Source organism: Nematocida ausubeli, assembly GCF_000738915.1.
Source record: "Nematocida ausubeli strain ERTm6 chromosome Unknown supercont2.2, whole genome shotgun sequence".
In the NCBI taxonomy this organism is placed as follows: domain Eukaryota; kingdom Fungi; phylum Microsporidia; genus Nematocida; species Nematocida ausubeli.
The window spans coordinates 317,804-344,976 of record NW_026515635.1 but is presented as its reverse complement, the minus strand read 5'-3'; the positions used below and the strand labels follow the sequence as shown (position 1 = coordinate 344,976).

Here is a 27,173-nt window from a genome sequence, read left to right as displayed (position 1 = left end):
CACACGAGGCATGTATAGCCCAGATATATCAGCTTGAAGTGCTCTAGCATTAGAACAACAATAAATCAATTTAAGTAATAGTAATATGTTAGAGACACTTTATATTTTCTTGGGGGTAGTTTAGAAAGAAAAAGTACATGCAGGTATATGTGCATGAAGCTATTTTTAAATATCCAAAATCATATACACTAGCATGCCATAGTGGGTAGGGTGCCATATTATGCAGATAGTAGCTCATTATAACCCAAATGTTAAGTTGACAGCTTTATTTTCATAGTAAAATATTTCTGGCAAGTACTCTTGTTTAGGCATGTCTCTAATGTTCTCGTGTTTTGTCTTTTCAGAGAATTTTATTGGTTTTATATCCAAGGTGTAATTTTGAAGTGACAAAGCTTTTTCTATTGCTATCCAGTTATTTTAGGGCTTCTATACTTGACTACAGAGCCATTCTTAAACTTTAGCATTTATTCAAAAACTCAGCTCTTTAAATAGTCTATGCTTAATTTAACTTTATCATATTTATCAGAATAAAAAAAACTAATTAGCTAATGGCTTGCTGCACTAACCAACACCATTATTTGCGGTTGCTGCCAGTAGCATATATATCCTCAGATGCAGCACAGAGCATGCAATGCATACAACAACAAGAAAGCTCCAGAGGTACGCCAACTCTATTACATAAAGGCATTTTTCTTTGTGTATAGCACTTTGTTCTTTCATACAATTATGTCTTTGTACATACCAGTACGCTTCAAAAATTCATCTAGAGTTATTTATATCAGAAATATGGCATGTACAGTAAAAAGTGCTAAAAATATTTTAGAAATTATCTATGACTGCACCAGATAAGAAGAAAAAGACAATAACGCTGGAATACGCAGTATTCTTTAAAAAGCACGATATACAAAGGAAGAAACCCATGGTATATCTAATGCTGTGGATATTGGCATTCCACAAAGTATTTACGCAGTTTGAAATCGAAGAGATAACCAGAATGCACAAGATTAGATTTATAAATGGTGAAAGCTCAGATATAATAAATCCAGCAGGGCCTTTAAACCTCATGCGCGGGTACATATACAATAGAAATGGGTATATGTACAGTAAAAGGCTTTTCTCACCGGAGATAGATATAGACTACAAGCTATATTCATACATTCCTACCTGCGTGGAAGAAATTAAACATAAATTTGATAGAAGTGTCCATATGGATGCAGCATATTCACATGCACCAACATATATGCATCTTCTTTTTCCAGAAGACTATATAGATCCAGTGGACGTAGAAAGTACATACATGAAAGACTACCACAACATATTTATCAAGCTATTTTACCAGTACGATGTGCATGTTATTGCCAAGACGCTAAAAGGAGATTCATTCTATAGGTTCTTGAATTGTTCAGAGGTAAAACCGCATGCTAGCTACATTCTAGCTGCTATGGTTCTTCTCTCTGAAGGATTTGATGTGCCGCTTGAACTCCATAGAAACGAGCAGACCTCTGAGGTAGATCTTATACTATGGTATGCGGATGGAAAGAATTTATGCTTTTCAATTTCCATAACGAATTACATAAGGAAAGTAGAAAAAGAGACAAACGATAACATCTTAGTATGCGTGCCAGAAGAAGTGATTTCTTTTTTCATTAAGTACAAGAACTTTTATTCAGAGAAAAATCCCAGCTACTATAGAGAACCAAAGACCTTGTATGAATTTGAATGCGGGCACTTCATGAGCAGCAAGCAGTTTATGATACAGATGTATCTTTTCGAGATTATGAATAGTATAAAGGAGGCCGCTGAGTTTATAACTGCTGTGCACAGTATTCTGCGCGACCATGCTAATCTGTACATGCATAAAAGGATTCATAAAGAGGCGATGGAAAGCACCATAAAAATGTACTGCAGATGCTTTTTGCCAGACAACAAGTACAATTTAAGCAAAGTCTATGATTACGCAAGAATTCTGTGTGATGTTCGGAGGATTAAGGAACTGCATAATAGGACTCCTTTCCATGTTTTAGACAACTCTACATTCATTTACAATAAAAATATAATAAAGAGAGAGGACTATTCTAAGAAAAAAGGAAAGAATATTCCTTTGGCCTTAAAAACAGAATATCTCCTGCTTTCGATGTTCAAGTGCATGATGTACAGCATTTCTCAAAAATCCTACGATACTTCGCATATTCCAAATGCACCTTCTGCACTTTTAGATTTCTTCACAAAGTACAGGTCTGTTAGAGAGTTCACTAGTGAAGCCATGATGGATGACTGGGGGAAAGTTATTTTAAAAACGAAAAATCCATGCGTTAAATATACAAAGAATGAAAAGGATATATCTGGAGGAATCATAAACTTGCTCTATGCAATTAGTGCACTAGGTGGACGTCTAGAAGAAGATGTGTATCGTATTATGGCAGTAGAGATAGCATTATACAAAAAAGAAGTCCCTATAGATCACATACTTGCAGAATTAGCAATTTTAATGAAGAAAATAATTTCCTCTCTGTCTTCTAATGATTATGTAGATGTTTTATTTTGTTCAGTCACTAAGGGCATTAGAGAGAATTCTAAAGAAGAAATAGATTTATTTGGGAACATAAGTATTAGTTACAGCAATACCAAATTAATCTATTCCACTATGTTTTTGGGTGTTGGCCCCGCACACACCTCTTTCAGGATAGAGAAGTCTTACAGCATTAAGGCACAGGATGATATAGCTCAGGTATTTCAAGATTCTAAGAAATTTTTGAAAGAACATAATAATTTCATAGATCACCTAGTAGGTCATTATATTAGAACCACACTGGACAACTTCGTAGTTGATAGATCTGAGAAGACGAAGTCTTTAATAATGCGTGCAGTCAAAAGAGCGGACAAGGAAGAATTCAATAATATTAATGCTTTGCTTTTGGTTTTAACCCCAAATCTTCTGCGAGAGAATCTATCTAGGCTGATGGCCTGTATTGTATCCTATACATACAGATGCGAAATGACAAGTGACCACCCAGTGATTCGGTTTATTTCCAACATAATAGGATATATGTACTTCGAGCCTGCAATAGTCCATAGAAGAATATTCCCAAGCATATCCTACGCAGGCCAGTCTAGTCTATACAATAAAATATCTTTGCCTAGCATTTTCTGGGTGCAAATAAGACAGAGTGCGCTCTTGCTGGAATCTCGTGCAGAAGTGATCCTACTGAGCGAGACCCCGGAGGAAATAGTCCAAGGCATTAATTCATACATAGAAGAAAGAAAGGGCTCTGTTATTTCTGGTGCTTCCTTGCTGCTGCATTCCAAGTACTGCAAGAGGTTCATCCAAGCCATATTTAAGGACAATAATACAGTGCATGCGCAGAGTATTATACAAACCTTACACAAATATGATGACTTGCATGGACATATGCTAGGGAATATATTATATTCTGTATGGGCCCATTATATCAAACAGGACAAAAAATATTCGGATGCTTTAAAGAATGAAATTAAATCGCAAATGGTAGACTACATACCATGTGATATTCTAAAACATTTAAGTATATTTGACACTATTTCTTCTACACCAGATAAAGTGAGTGATATGCAAATTCTAGTAAACCAATCGAATTTACAGTAGATGCGGCAATTTAAATAAAATGCTAGAAGTAACTTAAGCACAGCTTTTTTCTTAAAGGTACTAAAATACTAGACAAATATTCACTACCCACTCAAGTCTTTTAAATAATTACTGGCTTGTCTTCCATGGGTTAAGAGACATTTTTATGTATTGCTGCATAGGGCCTTGCTTTAGCAAACACTTTATTGTATAATTATGCTACTAGAGGCACACTTTGCAGGAATTCACGTGCAGAAAAGAATTCATTCTAGAATGAATACATAGAGCAGGTCTGAAACAAATTAAGGTTTTAATTAATGAAGTGTTTTAGTATTTAGGGTTACATGAAAATAAACAATTAATAATAAAGATATAGGAATGGATGTGCATGCCAAATGTGTTCGCACCTGTATGGAGTGACTCAGAGGTGTGATCTGTGATATATCACTGCTGCATATTTTCATTTTTTCTTGGATAAACAAACTTTTAGACCCTGCATAAGAACCTAAAACACGTAAACACGGGATTGTTTTGAAATCATGCATAAAATAAGGGTTTGTTTGTTGACATCATAATGAAAATAGAAAACATACAGGAGACGAGCAGCACAGCAAGAAGGGAATCAAGATCTCGTATTCAAGCAGTTACTAGCTTTATTTGGAAGGGTCCAATAATAGCTGCTAAGAAGGTTGCCAAAGGCGCCACATTTGCAGTGAAGGGAACATCCTCCATAGTAAAAAAGGGATACAGAATGGTTCGCAATGTAATTCCACACAAAGTCAGGTCTACAGTCGGTAGGTCCACAAAGAAAGTAAAGAGGATTGCAGCAAGAGCAGCTAGAAGAGTTTTCCCGTGCGTTGGCAGAAGAAGGTCTAGCGCGGCCCCAGCATTGGACGTACAAAGATCCGCGGTAGCACTGGGAATAAGTGAATATCTTGCAGGTCTCTACACATGGGCCATCTTCAAGGCATACTGCTTGAACTGGATGGAGATGCAATTCATTTTGTCCACCTTATGTGACATACAAAACTCACTGCTTAGAGTTGCAGAGCTAACACCTGCATATGCAAGTGAAATTTCCATTGCTTTACTTCTATCTGGGATAAACTGCAGACTCGAGAAACAATACAGAACAATTGAAGATCTCCTAGTAGACCTCTTTCTAAGAAGACAATGGCTTCTCAATCAGGCTGCAAGCACCGTAAAGAATGAATATTTCTTGTCACAGGAGAAGAACGTCCTCGCATACTCATTCTCGTTTCTGTGCAGCATCATTGAAGTGCAGGTATGCATTGGTTCATTCCTAGCAGAACTTGAGTCCATTCCAAATGCATGTGCCTGTCTTCAGGAGAACTTTAACCTATGGAAGACAAGGCCAGAAGGATTATTCACTCTCTTACTTGAGAACAGACAAGTGACCCTTATAAAGGCCTGCAAGCCTCTAATTGACGCACTCCACTCAGATGTTTCCATTGTTCAGCTACCTATTCAGGAGAACACCACAGAGGCTCTTATAATCTTTAAGGAAAAGCCCGCTGTAGTATTTGAGGCGCCTGTCTCTGAGGACATTTCATGCAAGCTTCCCGTGCCTGTCGTGTGCGCAGTAGAATCAGCAGATGTTGTGGCAGGCACTTTGGAGAGCACACCAAGTGAGCCATCTACCCAGATCACAGAGGCCGCAGTGAATACTCTTCCAGAAAGCACCACCCAGCAAGCAGAAGCCACAGGAAGCCCGTCTTCTCTTCCCTTGACCATGGAGGAAATTAGCAAGAGACACCGCGAGATGTGCCAGCAGAAGAACAAGCAGAAGAAAGAAGTCACACTTTCCAAAGGCTCCCAGAGATATCTTAAGAAATGCCTCAAAAAGGCAGAAAAGAACAAGAAATAATTTCCTCCTTTTTCTTAATATCTGCCTGAGCACCCCAGCTGACTTCAAACTCTTCTTGCTGTTCCATTCGCAGTACGCACCATACAATAGAATAAAAGTATTTTTATCAAGTAATATGCATGACCAATAACCTGCTTATAATTATGTCCTGAATACTCGTGCTCTTCTCTGTGCATTCCACTCAAGCCGCATGCCTTTATATATGCTATAGGAGTATTGCCAGAACACTCTCCTGCATGCAGCCATATGCCCTCAGCCATTACAGCCCGCATTTTTAGACTGCCCAAGTATAGTCCATTTCCTTTGTACTTTGCTACTAAGCCAGCCTCCTTCTTTATGCACTTATTTCTAGTCCTTTTTTATTAAGTGCCATGTAATTGTAATTTTATTAATGCAAAGTGCTTTATGTGCTTTGTCTTTATCGTAGGATGTTAAGATTAAAATGTTATTGACTCTTATTGAGGGATGCGTATATTAATAGATCTCTCACCCAGAGTAATATTTATGTACTTCATTGGAACGTAGCAAAATCAGATGACTAATTTCTTATGCTAATGAAGACTAACTAGTGTTAGATTTTACCCATGGGTTAAAAAAATAAATTCTTTTATAGAAAAAAATAACAAAAAGTAACTGTTTTATTTAAATTTGAAACACCAAAACATGTCACTCACTTTGACCTTTGACATCTTAAATCCCTTTTTCTTGGATGGCTTCTTAATAGAGCTACCTTTGTTATGAAGAATTGTGCGTGCCATATCCATAAATATTTCTTCAATGTTCTCTCCACTCTTTGCGCTTGTGCTGTACCAAGGCACCTTCAGCTCTTCAGATATCTCCTTTATTCTGCTCACAGTGGCCAGCAGGTTTATTTCACTTTCTGAGCCCTTCAGCAGGTCCTTCTTGTTTCCCAGCAAGAAAACAGGGACTTTCTCATCGACCTTTTCCTTTATTTCCCCAATCCACTTAGTGAGGGAGGCAAAGGAGCTCTCTGAGGTCAGGTCAAAGGTCAGAAATATTCCATCTGAGCCTCTGTAATAGCTTCTTGTAATTGAGAAGAATCTCTCTTGTCCTGCTGTGTCCCATATTTGCAGCTCAATTTCCTTTCCATCGACTTTTATGGCCTTAGACCTGAAATCTATTCCTATTGTGGTTGAGAACGTCTTTTCAAACTTGTTATCAATGAATCTTTGGAGGATCGAGGTCTTTCCCACGTTACTTTCTCCAATTATGAGCAGCTTCAGCTGTAAACACTCTCCCTGCATTATTTTTTTATTGGAAATGCAAATTACTACTGCTTGTATATGTAAACATATGCTGGCTGGATTCGTTCAGAATAGCCTTCACAACCTTCCCGTCCTTCGTGTCAATCACCTTAATCTGGCCCTCCACCAAGGCAAAAATATGTCTTCCTGAGTTTGAGAAGAAGCACTGTTGTATCTTAGCATCTGACACTTTCACTGAAGAAAACTCGCACGGGATGCCATCCAGGCGCGTAAAATAAACACACCCAGAGACAGACCCGACTGCAATCTTCTTGTGCAGAATGTCAGTGGCTGCTGTAGTGAGCTCCTCTGGGTATGTTAGCTCCAGAAGAATGCTGCCATCTCTGACTCTTCCAAGGGTAAGTGTGTTCTTGGAAATAGTGAAATATCTGAGGTACGAAAATACATTCCCAAATACAGAAGATGTGCCTATTGGGTGCCTCTTTCTATAAACAAAGACCTTTTCATTAATGTCATATAAGCAAATCATTCCCTTCTCCAGGTGCAGGAAGAGGTATTTGCTGCAGAGGGAGGCATACATTGAGGATGTACTATCCAGTCCCATGTCAATATCTGAATGGTATGTGCCATTTGCATCGTAGATTATTATCTTACTTGATGTGTCAATGATGATGTACTTTTTTGTGAAGATTATTTTGGATTTGCTTGTCAGAGGGTACGATCCTTCTGTCTCTTCTGTTTCTATTGGGCGTATGATCTTGTCATTTGGGTTATTTACGATTTGCGCAATATTTGTGGCTTTGTCTGTGACAGAGAGCGTGTACTCCTTTAGGAAGGAGGCAGAACTGAACACATTAAACCAAATAACAGTATTTCTATCTGTGACAGCCCCGTAGTAGAAGTGGTTATTATTGGTGGCTCTGAATATATTGCTTAGATCTTCTTGGTTTCCAGGTAATTTGCAGTTTATCACAGTCAGGAACTGATTTCTCTTCAACGTGTCAGAATTTGAATAATCAAACGAAATGACTGTTGTATTGATACGCCGGCACTCCATGTAGAAAAATAAAATAATTTTAGTAAATATTTATACAATGTATTACAAAGAAACAAGTGAAAATACATGTGAAAAGGGGCACGGCACTGCACGCGAGCAAAGTGGCAGAAGAGAGTCTGATGCCTCTGGTGGTGTGCAAAATGGAAGCACTTGCGGTTGGGATAATAACACTTTGCACTACACAATTAATAGAGAGAAAATAACGGGCACCCCAGGTATAAGCAGCAGAACAGATGGAAGGGACACAAACCAGGAGAGATCTATTAGTGTGGCTGCTGGAAACGAAGGAATGCTTTTGCGAAAGTATCTGGCCCTGGGGAAGAATATATTCTATTCGTCAGCTGCCATGATATACTGTGCTGTCGAGATCAAAAGACCACAGCAAGAGAAGCCTAAGCAAGGCATTCTCACAATACACTGCAATGAAAAGTATATACAACAGGAACTAGATAAAATATTCAACCGGTCGAAAATACTTCCCTTGGAGACGCTGTCAATTATTCCGAAGGTGGCTGTAATTAGCATAAAACTTGACATTTCTGTATTCCATGACAAAGGCGGTATATTAGAGATACTCACAGAAGGAATATACAAGACACTCATGGGGATTACTGTGGAGGAGGAGATATACCACCAGAACAAGCCACACAGAATTTCCAAAAGCATAAAGGACCTTGTGCAGTTCTATCCTACGACTGTCTCCTGTGCGGTTGTAAATGGAAACTGCCTATACGACCCAACAGAGGAAGAGAGCCAGGCAGCATCTGCAAGAATGGTAATAACCCACACAAAGAACATTGGTGGGGAAACAAACAAAGACAGAACGGGAGATATCTTATACTGGTCCTTCAGCGGGTCCATGCGATATAGGGATTTACAGAGTACGCTTAAGGATGCTCTTTGTATTAAATAGAAGAGACCAAAAAAGTGCCATAAACTGCATAATAAATACAAATATTCTTGTAAGTGACTTAATCTGTAGAGGCACACAGTAAGTGCTGTTTGCAGTAAATATTGTCTTTATAACCTTACTTTCTTGAATAACCCGAATTAGTTTATAATTTCAAGCTGCATGAAACTTACAAAGATATTCAAAAATAACACAATGCATGAAGACAGCCAATATATAACTTAAAATATCAAATTTATCGGACGATGAATAATTAGTGGAGAAATAAGCTATAAGCGCACCGTATGAATAAAGAACTAAATACATTAGTAAGGAGCATATTATAGATGTGCTGCAAATATCCTAGAGAATATGCAATTTACTCTGTACACATTCAGAATCACTTGAATAGAACTCAAGTCAAGCCATACAACAGACACACAGAAATAAGAATAGTGCACTCGCATGCTGTAAATTGCCACTATGTGCATTTGCATATACAAGTACACATAAAACGGTGTGATATATCAGAAATAATCTAAGTAAATTCACAGTGCCAGGCAGTTTGCACTTTAATTTCAGCTACTAGTAGGGAGTTATATACATTTATGGTTTTCACATGCCAAAACAGTTTCTTTTTTTTAGGAATCTGCCTGGAAAACTATAAATATTTATTTTTTTATACCCCTTGCAATGCCAAGTAGTAAATCGTGCAAAACAATAATTATTGAGGATATTCCAAAGTCATTTACAATATTTGATATTGTAGACTCGCTAAGGAATACAGGTGAAATGTAAGTTATGTGATTATAAAATTGGTTCGTGTTTCTGAACATGAGGAAAATGTAAGTATGATATCTAACCTAAGTCTTGCAGTAAAATTACATAGTAAATCTAGCCCGGAGGATGCCACAGAAGAGAAAAAAGTTCTTGTTGAATATAGTAAAGAAGAGGACGCAAGCACTGTGGCATCTGGGGACCTTCAAATACAGGGCCTGCGTGTTTTAATGTATCTGGAATCTATTGGGAAGCCAGCCCCAAAGGAGGAGCAGTCAGAGCATTCAAACCACAAGTATAAGGTTTTTCTTGGCAATCTGTCTTTGGGGGTGACTGAGGAAAGTCTCTCTGAGTTGGTTAAAAAGGTGCACTCTAAAGGCGTTATTGTCAAGACTTCCGCGAAAAGCGAAAAGAAGTACGCCTTTTTGGAGTTTGAGACGGAGTCGCAGAGGAACATCGCACTTGGCCAGATTGAGGTTATAAAACAGGAAGGCGCTCTGAGCACGGAAGTAGAAGTCTCAGTAGCGCATCCCTACACCCCAAAAAGGTCAAGATATGGACCACACAGAAAAGGAAGACAAAAGACTCAGAAACCATCCCAAAATTCAGTTTAGTTGCCATTAAATAAATTTGTAGCTGGCTACAAAGTTTTTGTGTTAAACATCTTCGCACAGTATCCCTCAAACACCTCCTGCTAAACCAGCCACCCTGCAACCACACAATACTATACTGCACAAGGAAAGGGCACTGCCTTAATCAGCCCGAATCTATATTTTCTATTATTGTTATTTGGGTCCACATTCACTGCATCTTTATATAGCTATGTAGCCCTGTGGATATTTTTTTCTTTCATGCTCTGAAGTGTTTTTGTCTTTTGCGCGAAAATATTCTTGCTGTGCACACACTATGCAACTGCAGTGTGCTCTATCTGTCTAAGATGTACTTGTGCAAAGGACCAGCTTATGCTGCCTGCGCACCATCTTAGCTTAAATATTAACTTCCTGAAAACTAAAATTCATTTTTGCATGGAAAAGCAGTTACAGGCATGTATGTCCCGAATAGTTGATTGAGCTGTAATGCAATGCACACGCCAACACTAGTGCATTCCTGAATAGAAATATGGTACATACACATATCTCAATAGACAAAAATATAATATCTATTTTATGCTTAATGTTCAGTTATGGCAGTTGGTGTATGTCCATATACAGTATATTTCTACTTTAGGCAAAAATACCTGTTTCTTTATTTTTTATCCCCTGACAGAATGGCTCTAAAATATCATATATTAAAAGTAGCAGGTATTTCGTGCATGATTGCCGTTGCACTTTGTGCCCCACTTGAGAAATCTATAAGCGACATATCCGCAAGAAGAAAAGAATTCATTTCCCTCAGATACCAAACCACACTTAAATCAAGTGCTTTTTACAGAGACATTGAGGCACAGATTGACTACAACCTGATGCGAATCCGCGAGCTGGAGAAGGAGGAAATAAAGGAGTTCAGCAGGATAAAGAAGAAAATCCAGGAAGAGACAGCAGACATAAAGGACGAGCTCTTTCAAATTATGATGAAAATGAATGATGAGAAGAAGAGTGGGTTCACCATAAACAGCGAGTACAACACTATGAAATTATCCATACTTTCAAGAAATAATTACTCAGTTCCTTCTAGGGTGCTTGACAAGTTTGTTAGAATGAACCGCAATGAAATTATTTGCAATGAAAATAAAGTGCGTGAGGTTTTGTACAGTGCAGCGCCCATTCTTAGATCCATTGATGGACCAGAGACCTTTATACAGAACTTGGTAAATCAGTGCCGCATTGAACCAGATCTCTCAGTCTCAGAAATCCTAGAGAATAATTTACACTACCTACTACCAGCCCGCATGGAAAACAGAGAGGAAATACTTGGATTCTTGTCGGAAGCATACAAAAACCCAGAAAACAGCAAGAATTTAAAGTGCGAACTAGCAGAGATACAAAAGAGTCCCTTGAGACTGGAGTGTGATATTAATGGAAACAACTGCAGCCAAAATGACATGGAACGCTTTGGAAAAGAAGGCACCTTTGAGTGGATGCTTGATGTTCTAATGGCAGAGTACATTATGAACAACGGAAGATTCCAGGGCGCAACTAGACCACTGGTGGCCTTGCAAAGGATTGTAGTCCAGGAGGACTGCCCAGGCAAAGAGAGAATAAGCCACTTAATTAGCTCGCTTAGCTACAACACAGATGTATCCTACAGTGAGAGAAATGCAAACCACATTGGAAGGCATGTATCTGGCCTGCCTGCAAACCACAAGAATAAGCTGGTTTCGTGCACATACTGCAGGAATACAGACTTGCTGCCACACATTCAAGGAGACTACAGAGAGATAGTTTTGGATATGCTTTCTGCATTCACGCTAGTATCCGCAGTAGAAGATGATGGAACAGGCAACATGTGGACATATTTTGAGAACTATCACTATATCTGGTACAGAATTAAGAAGTACAACGTAGAAGTAGAAAGAATAGATGGTGGTGACAGACCATATATTAACTTGCACGTGCGCACTAACTTGCCTTCTATAACCAGGATATGGGCTATTTCGCTTATTGCCATTAATGAATTCATGCATGAGTACGAAGCCATAACAGTCACTGAACCAAATACCTCTGCATCACGGAATTAAAATGTGTCTAGAAGATAGTCATTGTCTTTTATGCTCTGCACTTGCACATATCTCCAAAGTGGAATTTATGCATTTCTTCTTGAATATTTGCAAATTTATTCTTGAGTGCACACAGAATAGAAAAGTTTAATAAATGCAGAGTCTTATTATTTTATGGCAGAAATAATATTAATTAAGAAGGGGTACTATATTCGGAGATAATTATCTCATTCTAGAGAAAATCAGTGTACATGCATATGACTATGATTTATCCAATGAGAAATCAATTTTCTTAGGGGTCTTCATAAAAGTAAATTTATTCTGATTTATTTTCTTGATATTTTTTGCAAAAAGTGTTCAGAGACAACTTTAAAATAGAAATATTTGGATATATTTTAATTTTCTGTAAATCTAATATTCATGTAGATGACTACTAGATAGTGCACTATGCACTGTACAGGGAATCTTAGTAAAAGAGAAAATTACACTTTGATGCACCTAATAATGGTGCTCTTCATTTGGCACTTGATTTGGTAGGAGAGAACTATAAATGAAGAAGTTTCCTTTGAGAAAAGTATGTCCACAGGCTCATCATACTCTGTTAGAAGAGGAGTCTCTTCAATCAGAGAACCATCCATGGCGTAAAGAGCCAGACGGCGTCTGTCTACGATCATTGCAAAACATGCCTTTCCATCACCCACTCCACAGCACACGGATATAATTGGGTACTCAGACACTTTATGCTCTGAGGCCTCTTCCCATGCAGCTTCGCCACTTTTTGTGAGTATCTTCAGGAGACCGCTCTGTGTTACAGCTGCCATGTAAGAAGTATCTCCATCTACAACTGCAATATCCCAGACGCATGCATCTGCCTTAAATATACTCTGTATCTCCCACTTTACATCGCATATATCGTCCTCCCACCTGCTGTACACAACAATCTCATTGCTATACCCAACTGAAATCAGGCTATTCCTGTGCCACAGTATGCTCTTCACATCATTCTCACTGTACTCAATGATCTCCTCTATTTCCCAGGTGGCTTCATCATTCAGTGCCCAGACCCAGAGACTTCCCTGCCTTGTGCTGAACCCAAATCTACCACACTCACTGAATGCAACACTCTTCACCTCTGTGTCATCCCCTTCCAGCCGGTCAAGTGCCTCTCCAGTTGATGTATTTATAATATCACAGACTCCACTGAAATATCCCACTCCCAGGATATCACTCTTCCCCATAAACTCACATCTTCTGATCACTTCACCATCATGCCTTCTATCAACACTATACGGCATATCATCTGTACTTTCCTGTAAACTGCTTTTTATGTTCTCCTCCGTGATATTATTATTCTCTTCTGGTTTTGCAATATTTTCCCCTTTGTGCTCCACCATGCATAGAGTGCGCTGTGGGTCACTTCTTGTTTCTATTTTTTTCATTACTTGCAAACTCGCCAAGTCGTATATAATTAAATCACCCTCCATCCCAAGGCACAACACTTTTTCATTCTGGCACATTGACCACCCAATCCCACCAGCCACCTCTCTCTGCACAACTTCTCCAGAAATAATACCCATGCGTATATTTTCTATTTTTATTTTGTGGGGTGTTATGCCAAGAGATACTGTAAGCTACGATGAAATTGAGAAGGAAATCGAGAAAATGCAGTCATCAAATGCAAAGCTAAGGGAGGAAAGTATCAATAGCTTATACAAAATATCCAAGGAGATTGGATCTATATACACAGTGCAGTATTTAATTCCATTTGTGAAAACCATTCTAGACACAAATGAAGAGTCCAAGGTGCCTATTGTTAGGCAGCTAGAGCGAATAGCAAAGGAAATACTGCAGGAAATAAAGCCACTGTACACGCTGTACAAGGAAATATTTCTGACACGAGATGACAGGATCCGAGAGCTAGCTACAAATTCCCTCATAGAAGGTGTATTATTAGGGAGAGAAGGAAGAGTGGACCATGAGATATACGGCATAGAAGAGTTTATATGCCGTCTAGGGGGAAGTAAATTTGTGATGCACAGAATATCTGCCATTTCTCTACTCAGAAAGTTTCTAGTAGAAGTACCGAGTAATATTCACCTCAGGAAGCTAAAAGACCTTTTCAAGGCACTTCAAGTAGACCCGCTTCCAATTGTAAGAAGAAAGTGTTTTTCATCCGGGGAGATCATTTTGTATTTCTGCACTGAGCCAGAGATTAAGCAGATTGTGGATGTAGCCTTGCTAGACACAGATGACACAGTGAGAAGCTTTTTCATCTACCCGCTGCTGCTTCTGGACAAAACACAAGAAAACTCGCAGTTTACCATGAACGCCTTCAAAATAGCATCTACTGACAACAGCTGGAAAGTCAGAAGCAGCTCCACGCAGATTATCAAGGATGTGATACTGCATATGAACGAGGTCCATGCAGATTATTCACAGACTGTACGGCATATTCCCCCAGCATACCCGCAGAGGCACAGAATAAGTGGGTTTTCAGAGCTAACAGACCAGCACCGCCCATCAGAAGAAAGTGCCCCAGACAGCGAGCAACTTCTGCAGGACAAAAATGCAGCAGTCTTAAAGTGCATTGACAGGCTAGTTGATGACAGAGAGGACGAAGTCAGGAAAAGCATTATTAAAAGAACGCCAGAAATATTAAAGGAGGCACCGCAGACAAAGAATAAAATTCTCTACATCATAGACAGAGCCTCGTGCGACAGGTCCCCAGATGTAAGGGAAATAGTCCCAGGAATACTTTCAGCTGTCTCTGAAATCATAACAAAGGAAGACATGGAGCTCTTTGTCTCCCCAATCATCAAAAGACTTCTAGCAGATGAAGACCAGAATACAAAGATAGAAACCATCAGCAAGCTAAAGACACTTTACAAGAAGCTTGGGGCAGGTGCCATTACAGACGCCCTGAGCCCTGTGATAAACGACTTAAAGAGTGCTGACTGGAGGACACGCACTGCTGTTTTGAAAAGCATCTCTTCACTCTCCCGGCAGATGGACAAGCAGTACTTCTATGAGTATCTGAAGGAGCCTTTCTTCAGGATGTTTGTTGATCCAATATGGCTTGTCAGAAAGGAGGCAGCCACAATTCTTGCTGAAATATCAATTAGCTTTGGGGCCAGCTGGGTCTGCAACGAGATGCTTGCGTCTCTGGAGTTCCTGAAGGGCAGCACACACTATGCCCACAGGATTGCATATGCCACTGCCTTGGGCCGGGTTCTGCAGACCCTCTGGCCGCGCCGCGTGCAAAAACTTCTGGCAAGAAATCTGGCAGACCTTGCTGTGGATGCAATCCCGCAAGTGCGCCTGACTGTGGCAAAGATGGTGTCCCAAGGGATACTTGAAGAAAAGGAAAGCATCCTGAAGGACCTGCAGAATGACAGCCACCGGGAAGTAGCAAATGCATCGCACATGTAATAGAATAAATATTCCATCTTGTTTAGGGAAAGTAGGCGGTGATTTTGCCAAAAGCTTTATTGAAATTTAATCTTTATTAAAGAGACTCAACTATGTTGCTTGGCAGGGGAATAATTGTTGTATTGTAGTGCTTCTCGTACTTCTTGATCATCTCCATGTCATCAGCAGAGACAAGGTTAATGGCAGTTCCTTTTCTACCGTATCTTCCTGCTCTTCCAATTCTGTGAATATAGTTCTCTATTTCCTTCTCCTGTGGGACGTCAAAGTTAATTACCACACTGAGTGTCTGCACGTCAACTCCACGGGCAAGAAGTCCTGAGGAGACGAGGGTTCTGCACTTACCCTCTGCGAATCTCTTCATGACATCATTACGCACCTCCTGAGGAAGTTCACTGTGGAAGATCTCGCACTCAAATCCTCTTTCTATCATGTTCTTCTGAATGTTGATGGCTCTCTCCACCTTGTTGCAGAATATGACAGACTGGGAGATGGATCCTCTATCGTACAAATCGCAAAGTACTTCAAACTTAGTCATGTCCACAGAGGCTCCTCTCTTGTCCCCTACGTTCACATAGTACTGCTTAATTCCCTTCAAGGTCTGATCTTCGTCCTTAAGAGAGATGATCACTGGGTCATTAAGAATCTGTGCTGTGATTTCCTGCTCCTCCTTACTCCATGTAGCCGAGAACAGACCCACCTGAATCTGCTTGTTCGGTATTTTATTGTACAGTAAGTTGATGGACTCCAAAAAGCCCTTCTTAAGCATCTCATCAGCCTCATCAAGAATGAACAGTTTCACATGATTCAAATTTAGCTGCTTCATTTCTATCAAGTGCAGCAGTCTTCCTGGGGTGCCCACCAGAATCTGGGGTCTCTTCTTTACTTTATCCAAGGACTCTGAAATTCTGACTCCTCCGTAGATTGCCTCTACGCAGATGTTTGTGGAGGACCCAATTCCCTGGAGCACTGAGCATGTCTGTATGGCAAGTTCTCTTGTTGTCTCCATAATGATAACCTGCAGCTCCTTTAATCTCTGGTCAACTGACTGGAGGGATGCAATTCCGAAGGCAGCTGTCTTTCCTGTTCCACTCTGTGCCTGTGCCCTCAAGTCCCTTCCTTTAAGCAAGGGGATAATGGCTGTCATCTGGATGGGAGACGGCTTATCAAAGCCAAGAGAGAAGATTCCCTTAAGAATGTCTTCTCCCAGGCCCATGGCATCGAAGGATTCTGCCAAATCAGCCTCTCCTCCCTTCTCATCTACCACAAGCACTCCTGCAATAAGACTGGAGTTTGTTGGTATTTCATTTGGAAGTTCAATGACTTCGTCCATGTTCAACTCCTCATCCTCTTCGCTCTCCTGCTCTCCTGCATTCTGCTGTATTTCATCAGTGAGGGCTTGCTCTTTTATCTTCTGCACGCTCTCGCCTTCTTTTTCTTCCTGTTTCTGGTTTAATATCCCAGTGGATACATCTGTATGCTCATCGGCAAACGTATTTAGTTGTCTTTTCTTTTGTTCTGTCATAAACTTGCATGGGCAAATTTTTTCTCTTTAAATAGATACACTTTAAAGCACTTTTGCGCATGGCTTTGATACAGGCGTATCTTCTACAGATATATTTCCTGTGCGTCTCTCGTGTGCTGTTTTGTTTGCCTGTGCGCATTCTTTGTTTTACTTCAGAGAGTCAAAGAAGAAGTCTGGATCATATGTATTATTGTACTCTACAGCGTGCTTCTCTCTGTTCTTTTCCATCTCTTTGTTATTCTGTACGAAGTCGTACTCTTCATCTGGCACTACAATGCCTTTCGTTAAAGACCCTCTGTCTCTGCTTCTATTTGCTCCAAATCCAGAATATTTGTTGTACCTGTAGAATGAACTCCTACTGTGTTTGTGCGAAGTGGATTCTAGTGCGTCTGTCTCTCTGGGCCCTGTTCCGTATATTACCTGAGAGTTCTGTGGAGTGCGGTCTTCCAAGGGAGCACTTGGGCACGGAGGAACTTCCACTGGGGAGCCGTCTATTATGGAGACCCACTCGTTATTGTGCCGTATGCTTTGTATATTTTCCAGCTTAAATACAATATATTCGTATATTTGTGTGCCGTGGTGTATCTTCACGGGCGCACTCCTGTTCTCCGATCCAAACGACCGCACTTTCGAGAGGGTAATCGTGCCCCTTGCTTCGTCGTATGCGGAAAGTGTGCCAATATACCGCACTTCCGATTTAGAAAGCATTTCAATACTTCTTCCCGTTCTTTTAATTAGCTCAAACATAAAATATTTGTCAATGCCACATAATAAACACAAGGAGAAATTACTTCCCGGGAAAAATGCAAATGACTCAGAAATTACAGAATGCAAGAATGGCGGCATAGATAAAAATAATATCCAGAAAAATGAGAGTATGGTATTTTGCGGGAATAGTGTGGATGAAAGAACTTGCTTCTGCTATGAAACCACTACAAATAGTAAATTTACGTGTAAACATCAAAGTTGGATGTGCAATACTGAAGGGTGTAATAAAAGCAATGAAAAGATAGATGCAGTCATATGCGAAAAAACAAAAGACTGTGGGGATATAGATAATTCAGGCGATAATGGCAGTATTAAGGAGGATATGCAGATGCACACGCCTGATATAATCCGAAGCTATGGGGAGGTGCAGTTTATTGGGCACCGGGGGATGGGAAATGGGCATGCGCTTGGGGAGAATACAGTTGCAGCTATCCTGGCATGTGGGAAGTTTTTGAAAATGGCTGAGATAGATGTGCAGTTAAGCCTAGATGAAGTGGTGTTTGTGCATCATGACCTGTCCTTGAATGGCATGCAGATCGATAGAATTCATTCATCTGAGCTTCTTCAGCAAGGAGTTCTTCTGCTCTCTGAGCTATTGTGCTCTACTGAAATTGGCTTGAATGTAGAGGTGAAATTCGAGCAGCAGAATATTTCAGCAGAAATATGGTGCAAAGCTGTTTTGGATGTGGTAGCAGAGCATGGAAAAGGCAGGGAGATTGTGTATAGCTCATTCAGCCAGGAAGTCTGCACTGAGCTCAGGAAACACACCCAGAGTGTGCTGTTCTTGGTGGAAAAACTCACTGAAGAAAGTGTAAAATATGCTGAGACCCAGAGACTGCCTGGGATAGTGACAGAAGTAGAGGAGGTCTTGAATAATCTTCATATTGTAAAGATGATAAGAGAGAAGGGCCTTTCCCTTATAACATACGGCAAAGGAAACTCTGAGTTTGTAAAAATTGAAGAGCAACTACGTCTTGGCGTATGCGGGATCATTGCAGACAGTGTGGAAAGTGTCTTTGAGAGATACATTCGCCCAATACAGAAATAAATTACTGCAGTATAAATATAGCCTGAATTCCTAATATTTCACTATTTAGCAAGTAGAAGACAGTTTCTGGGTGGATTAAAGTAACTGACAGAATCTTATCAAAATAGCCAGATATAACCAGAATAATCAGCATAAATTCATAAAGTTATCTGCTATCTTATCTACCACTGCCCTCTTGTATACCATAATCTGCATAACTAGAAACATTACGGGCACTTTTGTATTTGCATACTGAGAGAATCTGGTTATGCAGAAATCCCTTGGAACTGCACAAAACACGCATAGAAGCACACTAATTCTTATCTATTCATTTATAACATGCCACTTGACTTTCCACTTACGTTATTGCATTTTTATGAAAGTTTGCTGAACTGTCGTAATTTCAGCTGTATGTACAGCATGCACTAGCGGCAGTTATTCTTGCTGCAGTTAAAAAGTGATTCCCAGAAGTACTGGAGTGTCTGGTTAGAGAATGCTATTTATTTCTATTTATGCCGTGCGGTTGCAATAGAAAAATAAACTTGGGCTATGGGCAAGATATATTACTAGATAACGGATTCGCCCTCTTCCCAGATTAGAGACACTCTTCCCATGGCAGCCATGATTCTTTGCATCTGCACAACGACTTTTTCTATCTTTTTACGCTCACTTTCCAGCTCCTCAGCTGTTCCATGAAGCACTAGCTCTGTAAACGCAGAGTGCTCTACTATTTTGTATCTCTGAAAGATTCTCTTAAAGGTCTGGGCATTCAAGGTGTGCTTTATCCGGATGTGATCAAATCCAGTTAACTTATACATTGATGTGTTAAACTTTCGTGTGTCTTTTTCTACTTTCATAGAAGAAGACCAAAGTAAAAATAATCACATAATTTACCAACAGAAGCCCACTGAAAATGATAGAGACTCTGGCGCACTGTCTAGAATACATTTCTTGCAGGCTGTCCCACACTCTCTGCAGTGCTGCTGTCTCTTTCCTGCGAAAAATGCTTCTGTATACTTGGTCTGTTTTTGATGCAACCAAAGACCATTTATACATTGAGTGCACTCTTCTATGGGAGACTACTTTGTCGTACGTGCGGATCCTTGGGAGAGCAGACTCTATTCCCCGAAGGATGCCGTGAAAGACAGGAGGGACAAGAGTCACCATGTCCTTCGGAAGCACTTCAGATATTCCATCCACATCCGTGCTCACAACGTACAGACCGCATGCAGCAGCTTCTATTATGGAGATGCAGAAGGCGTCTGTGAGTGAAGTGTTCAAGAATAGGTCTGACTGGTTTAGCACACTGTTTACAATCGACGGGTGCACCCCCCCAAGAAATTTCACTTTTTCCTTTAGCTTGTGCTTCTCGACGGTGTGCTCAAGAAGTTCTTTCTTGTCCCCATCACCTGCAATTAAAACTCTCACGCGGTCATCTATCTTGCAGATGGACGGAAGAAGGGAAGCCAGCAGGTCAGCGCCTTTTCTGCGAGTGAGCCGACTCACCACTGCAATAACTATCTCCCCAGAGACCCAACCACATTCCTTTCGTATTTGAATTATTCTGTGAAACTTATCCAGATCATACTGGCTGCTTATAGCATCCTTCATTGGGCACTGCACATTTACATTATTCTCCTGCGCTATTTCCTCTTCTGTGCACTCTTTCTTTTCCATGCATTTTTTATGGTTACTTCTTCTGTAGGTGTCTGCATCTTCCTGTATCTCATTTGGCTTGAACTCTTCTGTAACTGCATTCGGGATAACTGTGATTCTGTTCCTGCTTATATCAAGTCTCTCTGCTGTGTTTTCCTTTGAGGCCTCAGAGACACATATAATTCTGTCGGCAGTTCTGACTCCTAATTGGAACATGGTCTCAGTGACTATTCCACCAAGTGACTGTACTTTTACAAGAGAGTGGTTTGTGAAGCACGTGGGAATTCCGAGTATTTTGCTGTGCAGGATGCCTTCAATGGGAAGTGTGCTGCATTGGTGGCCGTGCACTATATCCACCTTCTCTTCCAGGAGTATGCTTACAATAGGGCCAGCACTGCATATAATTGTAGGAAAAATACTCCCACTGAACAAAGAGAACAAATTCAAGTAGTACGTCTTAAATCCGCTTACATAATGTATCCCGCAGACATCGGATGTGGAATTCGTTATAATAATGATTGTGTGCCCTAGCTTATGCAACTCCTTGCTTAAGTTCAGTATATGATTCTCAACACCCCCCAGACGAGGCGCAAAGAAATCACTGATCATTGCAATCTTCATACAAGAGCCAAAATAAATCAATATATAATGTAATTAAATAGATTACATTATGCGAATAAACCCACTTAGACATATCTACCATATTTCTGCAGGATTTCACCCAGAACTAGTATACTTCCCTCAGTAGCAGTAATACACTAATAACTCACACATATCAGAAATGATTTATCCTTTGTGTATTAAATTAAAAGGCATTCATCTTATGTTCTATCAGCACGAAAATCAAGGATTTTGCTTAATTGATTCTCTTGTGCATATATACTGTATATCATGTATTTTCTTATGTGTCTTATGGGTGTCCATGATTCTGAAATAATTTAACTTTATTTCGGCTATAATACAGGTTATGTGTGTCCATGGGAATCAATATAAAGAATATTAAGAATAATTGTCAAAATGACAGATGTACTTCAATATTGAGTTTGTACGCTATTCTAGTCTACACTGCGTCTGCCAATCTGATATTCCCTGATATTTCCATTTATGCGCTCTGGGGTGCTGCAAGGTCTTCTACCCGGAAACTCTCTTTCTCTTTTGCTTAGCAGGCACCTAAAGAATTTTAAAAAAGGATTTTTATGTATTCCGCACCTAAAAACCTTATTTTAGAAATAATTCACAGCCCCATGGAGACTTGCATGGTGCAGTGCGCATAGTTTAAGGATACATCCTGTGGAACATTCTGAGTATATTAAAATATTAGGATATTTTTAGATTGACATTTGTTTGTTTCCTAATGGAAGTGGAAAGATTGAAGAAAGGGCTCTTCAAAACTACAAAGATCCAGGAGCAAGAAAAGTACACAAGAAAGAAAAAGAAGATATCTTCTTTATATTTGGACTGTGTGTTCATTTTTTTGGTCTCTCTTGTTGTGCGCATGTTCCGGATTGAAAGGGGCGGGTTTGTTCTTTGGGATGAGGCTCATTTTGGGAAATTTGCAGGGCACTACTTGAACAGGGAGTTCTTCTTTGATGTACACCCTCCCTTGGGCAAGCTTCTTACTGCACTGAGTGGGTGGATTGTGGGCATGAACAAGTCATTTGCATTTTCAAGTGGGGATGCATACACGGAAGATGTGGACTATGTGGGAATGCGCATATTCCATTGTCTCTTTGGGTCTGCTGTGCCTGTTTGCGGGTACATTATACTCCGGACCCTTCTTATACCGAGGAGTGCATCAATTTGTGTCTCTCTTGGGCTTGTCTTTGAAAATGCTTTAGTGAGTGTCTCCAGGCTAATCCTGCTTGACTCCTTCTTGGTCTTTTTCATATGCCTGTCAGAAGTCTTTCTGGCTAGGATTGTCATGCAGAACCATCGGGTTGAGCGCATTGGGGGAGACCTAGTGTGCCTAGGTGTATCGATTGGCTGTGCAATGAGTGTGAAGTGGGTGGGTTTCTTGACTGTTGCACACGTGGGTATTTTTGCTGTGTACATTCTCCTGCAGGAAATTCGGAAAAGAAGAACAGCTTTTTTCTCTTTGTTCTACAGGCTTGCGGTCACCTTAATAGTCATTCCTGTGTGCGTGTACATGTTTACCTTCTATGTGCACTTCTGGGTTCTTAACAGATCAGGCCCTGGGGATGGTGAAATGAGCAGTCGCTTTCAATCCTTCCTCCATAATAATGAGGTCCTGGAGAATGACATTGACCTGCTGTACGGAAATAAAGTGACCATCCGGAATAATAGATTGGGCACAGGACTCTTGCACTCCCACATTGACAGATATCCAATTGGAGGGCAACAAGTGACTTCGTATCCGCATAAAGACAGCAACAATCACTGGAGAATTCTTAAAGTAGGCACAGATGCTGGGAAAGTAAACAGCAATGAAGACTTAGTCATGCACCACATAGAGACAAATACTTATCTCACTGTAAATGAAATAGATGCCAGAACATCTTCAGACCCAGAGACAGAACTCCATGAGAAATATGCAATCCCAGAAGATGCAAAGAAAGTCATGTGCATGTCTAATGAAGAGATGAATAATTCAGTCCTCTCAAATGCAGTCTTCCACTTTGAGCCAGTCCAGAATGAAGACGCATTCCACCCACTAACCACACACTTTTACATAAAAAGCACGCAGTATAACTGCTACCTTAAATACACCGGGAATAAACTCCCAGCCTGGGGACACCAGCAGGGAGAAATTCTGTGCACACCAGAAAAGGGAAGTGGATCTGTCTGGAACATAGAAATGAATAGATCTGATGAAGGCATCAGTCAGTCCATGCCCCCTAAGGCACTCAACTTCTTTGAGTTCATTCGAAGTGCTGTTGAGCTGAATGTCTCCATGAACACTGCAAATAATAGCCTGAAGGACGATGGAAAAGACACCTTTGGATCACTTCCATTGGAATGGCTGCTGCCAAAAAAGTGGCTGAAACTGAACAGATGGGATGGAGTAGTCCCCAGATTCGCCATGGTAGGGAATATTTTCACGTGGTACGCAGGCACTCTCTCACTGTGCATTCTTTTCGGATATTTCCTGCTGGGTCTTACAAGAAAAATTAAAACCCTGAATAAGTATAATACAAGGCGGTCTGGCAGGATGTACATATTACTTGGCGGATGGGCCTTCCATTACCTTCCATTTCTCATGGTCACCAGGATACTTTACTTGCACCACTACCTCCCCTGTCTCTTCTTCGGTCTTCTTGGGATTGCAATCCTTGCAGAGAAAAGAAAGCTCTTTGCATATACATATGCCCTTCTGGTGACCGCCTGCTTTATTTACTTTGCCCCAATCACATACGGATATTCTGGTGCAATAGAGAACATGCCTGGGTACAAGTTATTTGGGGACTGGTGGAATATCTACACTGCATAGAATAAATAGCACTTTCTGCATGAATTTATAAGATTTTCTTCATTCTGGTTTATCTAAAATTAAACCAACTATTCCTTTTTGTTTCCTCCTAGGGCGTCTGTATATATTTATGCATCTAGAATATGACAGGCCTGGGTTCTGCAGAGGATAAAGATATATTATTCGGGATATTCAGATTTGTGTGGGATATTCATGGAGTCTGAATTTATTTTCTGATTATATTGTTGTTTTTGTGTTTTCGTGTTATCTCAGCTATCATTTGCTGAATAATCTGTGTGCTATTTTTTTTGTATTATTCTGTGCGTCTTTTAATGCTCGGAAGAAAAAGCTTTTAAATTATGGTAAACATCGAAGAGACAAAGAATCTGGCAGAAAAAGAAAGAATAAAAGAAGACTCCCATATCTCGCAAATTAAAAGAGCAAGACCAGAGTACAAGCTACCACAGCCTGGAGAAATAATTGGTGGATATATTTTGAGTGAGAAGATTGGACAAGGCAGCTTTGGCATTGTATTCGAGGGGCACGCCATAGAAAGCACAAAGAAAGTGGCGATTAAAATAGAAATAGCATCGGATGTAAGATACTCCCAGCTGGAGAACGAGTACACCGTATATAAGAAGCTCAATGGGGCAGAAGGGTTCCCAAGGATTGAGTGCTTTGGACAGTCTGAGGCGTACAGACATCTAGTCATGGAATATCTTGGCATGAGCATTGAGGATATGCTGGCCATCCGGAATAGAACATTCTGTGCAAAGACAATATTCATTCTGGCGAAGAAAATGATCCAGCTTATAAAGCAAATGCACGACATAGGATATGTCCACAGAGACTTAAAGCCAGATAACTTCCTCATTGGAAGGGACCCAAAGAAGATCTACTTGATTGACTTGGGGATGGCAAAGGATTTCATAAAATACGGCCAGCACATAGCCACATCCGGAGGAAAGAAACTCACAGGCACCCCGCGGTATGCATCAGTGAATGCACACAAGGGAAATGAGCTCAGCCGAAGGGATGACTTAGAGTCAATTGGCTACATTATTCTGTACCTGTGCAAGGGAAAACTTCCGTGGCAGGGCCTGAAGGAGTCAAAGCGGGAGAAGTGCCGGATAATCGGGGAAATGAAGAAAAATTTAAAGCTTGAAGAAGTCACAAAAGATCTTCCTGGGGGAGCCAGTATGATTGAATATTTCAACTATGTGAACACTTTGAACTTCGACACAGTGCCAGACTACCAGTATTTAACAAGCCTTTTTGATGACGCCCTGCAGAACCACGGCCTACTGGATGATGGCGTTTTTGAATGGGAGCATGTCTTTAAGGGGTACACAGAAAGCGTCTCAGATGATAGTTTAGATGAAGAAATAGTAAAAAAGAAGCCTTTCTGGAAGAGGGTTCTAAAGGCATTTTGCTGTATATGAGAGACTGCCTGCAGGGGACACTATAGACTATGAAGTGCCCCAGGATCTATGCACATTTGAATATCATTGTAATTAAACACACCGCAGTTATGCCCTATTTATTGGAAGAAATTACTTGTGAAATATCCAGGATAACAAATAGATCGAATAAACTTTGATGTTCTTTATGGGCCTGTGCCTATTTTCATTCTTTTCCTGCCAGGGGAGTGCCTTTCACTTCTCTTCACTTTTCTTGAAGAGGCCATTTATACTTTATCTTATTTTCGAATAAAAGTGCTGTACAGTGCTCTGCTGTCTTGCTGAGTCATGCAGTACTCTGACTGTTTAAGGATAAAGTGTCTTTGTGTCTTGCAGAAAGTGAAAAACAAGTTAATTTAGCTTTTGCTGCTGGTTTCTGTGCTCTGTAAATTACAGGATCCCTTTGGTTTATTTCCATGTGATGTGCATGTACTCAGAAGACCCAGAGAGCTGCAAAGTGTGTGCTCCAAAGTAGTCTCGCAGTGCTTGGATCATATTCCCAGAAGATTCCTTTGTTCTGAGGGCGTCATAGTGGCTGAGTGCTGATGTAATGCATGGAATGCTTATTCCCATCTGCACAGCACGTGCTACTATTTGCCTAAGAGGCGCAATGCCTTCACTTGCAATCTCAATGAACTCTGCAGAAGAGAAAAGCACTTCACTCTCTGAGATTCTTGAAAGTGTCTTTAGGAAGTCACTCCTAATTATGCACCCATTGCTCCAAACTTCGCACAGAAGCTTCAGTGAGATGTTCCAGGTGTTTTGGTCTGAAATGGTTTTAATTAAATTCAAGCCTTGGATGTATGAGATGGCTCGGCAAAGCATAAATCCCTTTCTCATGTCATCTATAGTGATCACATCCAGTATGCTCTCTGCTACATCAGCACCACTTGGTAGAATCCCAGAAGAAAGAACCCTTTCACTTTTCTTTCCCGACAGAATTCTTGCATTCACAGCCTCAACAATTACAGGCGCACAGACATTTTCATTAATTGACTCAATGGCTGTCCACTTCCCAGTGCCCTTCTGCTCTGACTTATCGACGATTAAGTCAATTATGTGCTGGCCATTCTCTTTCTTCTGCAAGATATCCACAGCCGCATCAATCAGGAATCCATTAGAGCCTTCACTTCTCCAGCTTTCGAAAATACTGCGAATCTTGTCAGGCTGCAACTCTCCCCGGAAGATCTGGTAGAAGTCAGAAAGTATTTGCATTTCTGCATATTCTATCCCATTGTGCACTGTTTTCACAAGATGCCCGCTTCCTGATGCACCAATCCAGTTGCAGCACGGCTTGTTGTTTACTCCAATTGCAGAAATACTTTGCAGCAGCTCTGAGACAACTGGCCATCCATCTGCATGTCCTCCTGGCATAATAGAAGGCCCATTTCTGGCGCCTTCTTCACCTCCTGATATCCCGCACCCTATGAACAGGCACTTTCCTTCATAGAGGGCGCACCTTCTGACTGTGTCATGGTAGTTGGAATTTCCTCCATCAATCACCACATCCTTTGGTTCAATTTGTTCTAGCAGGGTCTTCATAAATTGGTCGATGGCCTCTCCGGCCTTCACCATAATTAAAATTACTCGGGGACTCTTTAGGCTACTCACCATCTCATGCAGACTCTCAAACCCACGGGCTGCTTCTGTCCCTAGTCTTTTTATGAAAGTGTGCGTCTTATGTGCTGTTCTGTTGTATATTCCTACAGTGTACCCCCTGCTCAGAATATTTTCAATTAGGTTCTCTCCCATTACGCCCAGACCAATTACGCCAATATCCATGCAAACAT

The 27,173-nt window shown here is 40.6% G+C and overlaps 17 protein-coding genes across 17 annotated transcripts; 9 read left to right on the top strand and 8 right to left on the bottom strand.

Annotated features, from left to right (window-relative positions):
* Positions 1–832: 832 nt before the first annotated feature.
* Positions 833–3,622, top strand: NESG_00774 (uncharacterized protein; the record flags this gene model as incomplete). The annotated part of the gene is made up of 1 exon (XM_053048418.1): positions 833–3,622. One exon carries the CDS (start codon positions 833–835, stop codon positions 3,620–3,622), a length of 2,790 nt encoding a protein of 929 aa, XP_052905178.1.
* Positions 3,623–4,175: 553 nt separating this feature from the next.
* On the top strand, positions 4,176–5,489 carry NESG_00773 (uncharacterized protein; the record flags this gene model as incomplete). The annotated part of the gene is made up of 1 exon (XM_053048417.1): positions 4,176–5,489. The coding sequence occupies one exon, from the start codon at positions 4,176–4,178 to the stop codon at positions 5,487–5,489; it is 1,314 nt and encodes a 437-aa protein (XP_052905177.1).
* A 638-nt stretch (positions 5,490–6,127) lies between these two features.
* On the bottom strand, positions 6,128–6,754 carry NESG_00772 (uncharacterized protein; the record flags this gene model as incomplete). The annotated part of the gene is made up of 1 exon (XM_053048416.1): positions 6,128–6,754. One exon carries the CDS (start codon positions 6,752–6,754, stop codon positions 6,128–6,130), a length of 627 nt encoding a protein of 208 aa, XP_052905176.1.
* Positions 6,755–6,761: 7 nt separating this feature from the next.
* NESG_00771 (uncharacterized protein) lies at positions 6,762–7,772 on the bottom strand (the record flags this gene model as incomplete). The annotated part of the gene is made up of 1 exon (XM_053048415.1): positions 6,762–7,772. The coding sequence occupies one exon, from the start codon at positions 7,770–7,772 to the stop codon at positions 6,762–6,764; it is 1,011 nt and encodes a 336-aa protein (XP_052905175.1).
* Positions 7,773–7,809: 37 nt separating this feature from the next.
* On the top strand, positions 7,810–8,685 carry NESG_00770 (uncharacterized protein; the record flags this gene model as incomplete). The annotated part of the gene is made up of 1 exon (XM_053048414.1): positions 7,810–8,685. The coding sequence occupies one exon, from the start codon at positions 7,810–7,812 to the stop codon at positions 8,683–8,685; it is 876 nt and encodes a 291-aa protein (XP_052905174.1).
* An 827-nt stretch (positions 8,686–9,512) lies between these two features.
* NESG_00769 (uncharacterized protein) lies at positions 9,513–10,052 on the top strand (the record flags this gene model as incomplete). The annotated part of the gene is made up of 1 exon (XM_053048413.1): positions 9,513–10,052. One exon carries the CDS (start codon positions 9,513–9,515, stop codon positions 10,050–10,052), a length of 540 nt encoding a protein of 179 aa, XP_052905173.1.
* Positions 10,053–10,705: 653 nt separating this feature from the next.
* On the top strand, positions 10,706–12,115 carry NESG_00768 (uncharacterized protein; the record flags this gene model as incomplete). The annotated part of the gene is made up of 1 exon (XM_053048412.1): positions 10,706–12,115. The coding sequence occupies one exon, from the start codon at positions 10,706–10,708 to the stop codon at positions 12,113–12,115; it is 1,410 nt and encodes a 469-aa protein (XP_052905172.1).
* A 461-nt stretch (positions 12,116–12,576) lies between these two features.
* NESG_00767 (uncharacterized protein) lies at positions 12,577–13,671 on the bottom strand (the record flags this gene model as incomplete). The annotated part of the gene is made up of 1 exon (XM_053048411.1): positions 12,577–13,671. One exon carries the CDS (start codon positions 13,669–13,671, stop codon positions 12,577–12,579), a length of 1,095 nt encoding a protein of 364 aa, XP_052905171.1.
* A 34-nt stretch (positions 13,672–13,705) lies between these two features.
* NESG_00766 (uncharacterized protein) lies at positions 13,706–15,523 on the top strand (the record flags this gene model as incomplete). Its single annotated transcript, XM_053048410.1, has 1 exon — positions 13,706–15,523. The coding sequence occupies one exon, from the start codon at positions 13,706–13,708 to the stop codon at positions 15,521–15,523; it is 1,818 nt and encodes a 605-aa protein (XP_052905170.1).
* Positions 15,524–15,599: 76 nt separating this feature from the next.
* NESG_00765 (uncharacterized protein) lies at positions 15,600–17,045 on the bottom strand (the record flags this gene model as incomplete). Its single annotated transcript, XM_053048409.1, has 1 exon — positions 15,600–17,045. One exon carries the CDS (start codon positions 17,043–17,045, stop codon positions 15,600–15,602), a length of 1,446 nt encoding a protein of 481 aa, XP_052905169.1.
* A 147-nt stretch (positions 17,046–17,192) lies between these two features.
* NESG_00764 (uncharacterized protein) lies at positions 17,193–17,792 on the bottom strand (the record flags this gene model as incomplete). Its single annotated transcript, XM_053048408.1, has 1 exon — positions 17,193–17,792. The coding sequence occupies one exon, from the start codon at positions 17,790–17,792 to the stop codon at positions 17,193–17,195; it is 600 nt and encodes a 199-aa protein (XP_052905168.1).
* A 13-nt stretch (positions 17,793–17,805) lies between these two features.
* On the top strand, positions 17,806–18,861 carry NESG_00763 (uncharacterized protein; the record flags this gene model as incomplete). The annotated part of the gene is made up of 1 exon (XM_053048407.1): positions 17,806–18,861. One exon carries the CDS (start codon positions 17,806–17,808, stop codon positions 18,859–18,861), a length of 1,056 nt encoding a protein of 351 aa, XP_052905167.1.
* Positions 18,862–19,406: 545 nt separating this feature from the next.
* Positions 19,407–19,697, bottom strand: NESG_00762 (uncharacterized protein; the record flags this gene model as incomplete). Its single annotated transcript, XM_053048406.1, has 1 exon — positions 19,407–19,697. One exon carries the CDS (start codon positions 19,695–19,697, stop codon positions 19,407–19,409), a length of 291 nt encoding a protein of 96 aa, XP_052905166.1.
* Positions 19,666–21,117, bottom strand: NESG_00761 (uncharacterized protein; the record flags this gene model as incomplete). Its single annotated transcript, XM_053048405.1, has 1 exon — positions 19,666–21,117. The coding sequence occupies one exon, from the start codon at positions 21,115–21,117 to the stop codon at positions 19,666–19,668; it is 1,452 nt and encodes a 483-aa protein (XP_052905165.1).
* A 733-nt stretch (positions 21,118–21,850) lies between these two features.
* On the top strand, positions 21,851–23,944 carry NESG_00760 (uncharacterized protein; the record flags this gene model as incomplete). Its single annotated transcript, XM_053048404.1, has 1 exon — positions 21,851–23,944. One exon carries the CDS (start codon positions 21,851–21,853, stop codon positions 23,942–23,944), a length of 2,094 nt encoding a protein of 697 aa, XP_052905164.1.
* Positions 23,945–24,282: 338 nt separating this feature from the next.
* NESG_00759 (uncharacterized protein) lies at positions 24,283–25,365 on the top strand (the record flags this gene model as incomplete). The annotated part of the gene is made up of 1 exon (XM_053048403.1): positions 24,283–25,365. The coding sequence occupies one exon, from the start codon at positions 24,283–24,285 to the stop codon at positions 25,363–25,365; it is 1,083 nt and encodes a 360-aa protein (XP_052905163.1).
* A 426-nt stretch (positions 25,366–25,791) lies between these two features.
* NESG_00758 (6-phosphogluconate dehydrogenase (decarboxylating)) lies at positions 25,792–27,165 on the bottom strand (the record flags this gene model as incomplete). The annotated part of the gene is made up of 1 exon (XM_053048402.1): positions 25,792–27,165. One exon carries the CDS (start codon positions 27,163–27,165, stop codon positions 25,792–25,794), a length of 1,374 nt encoding a protein of 457 aa, XP_052905162.1.
* Between the last annotated feature and the right edge of the window lie 8 nt (positions 27,166–27,173).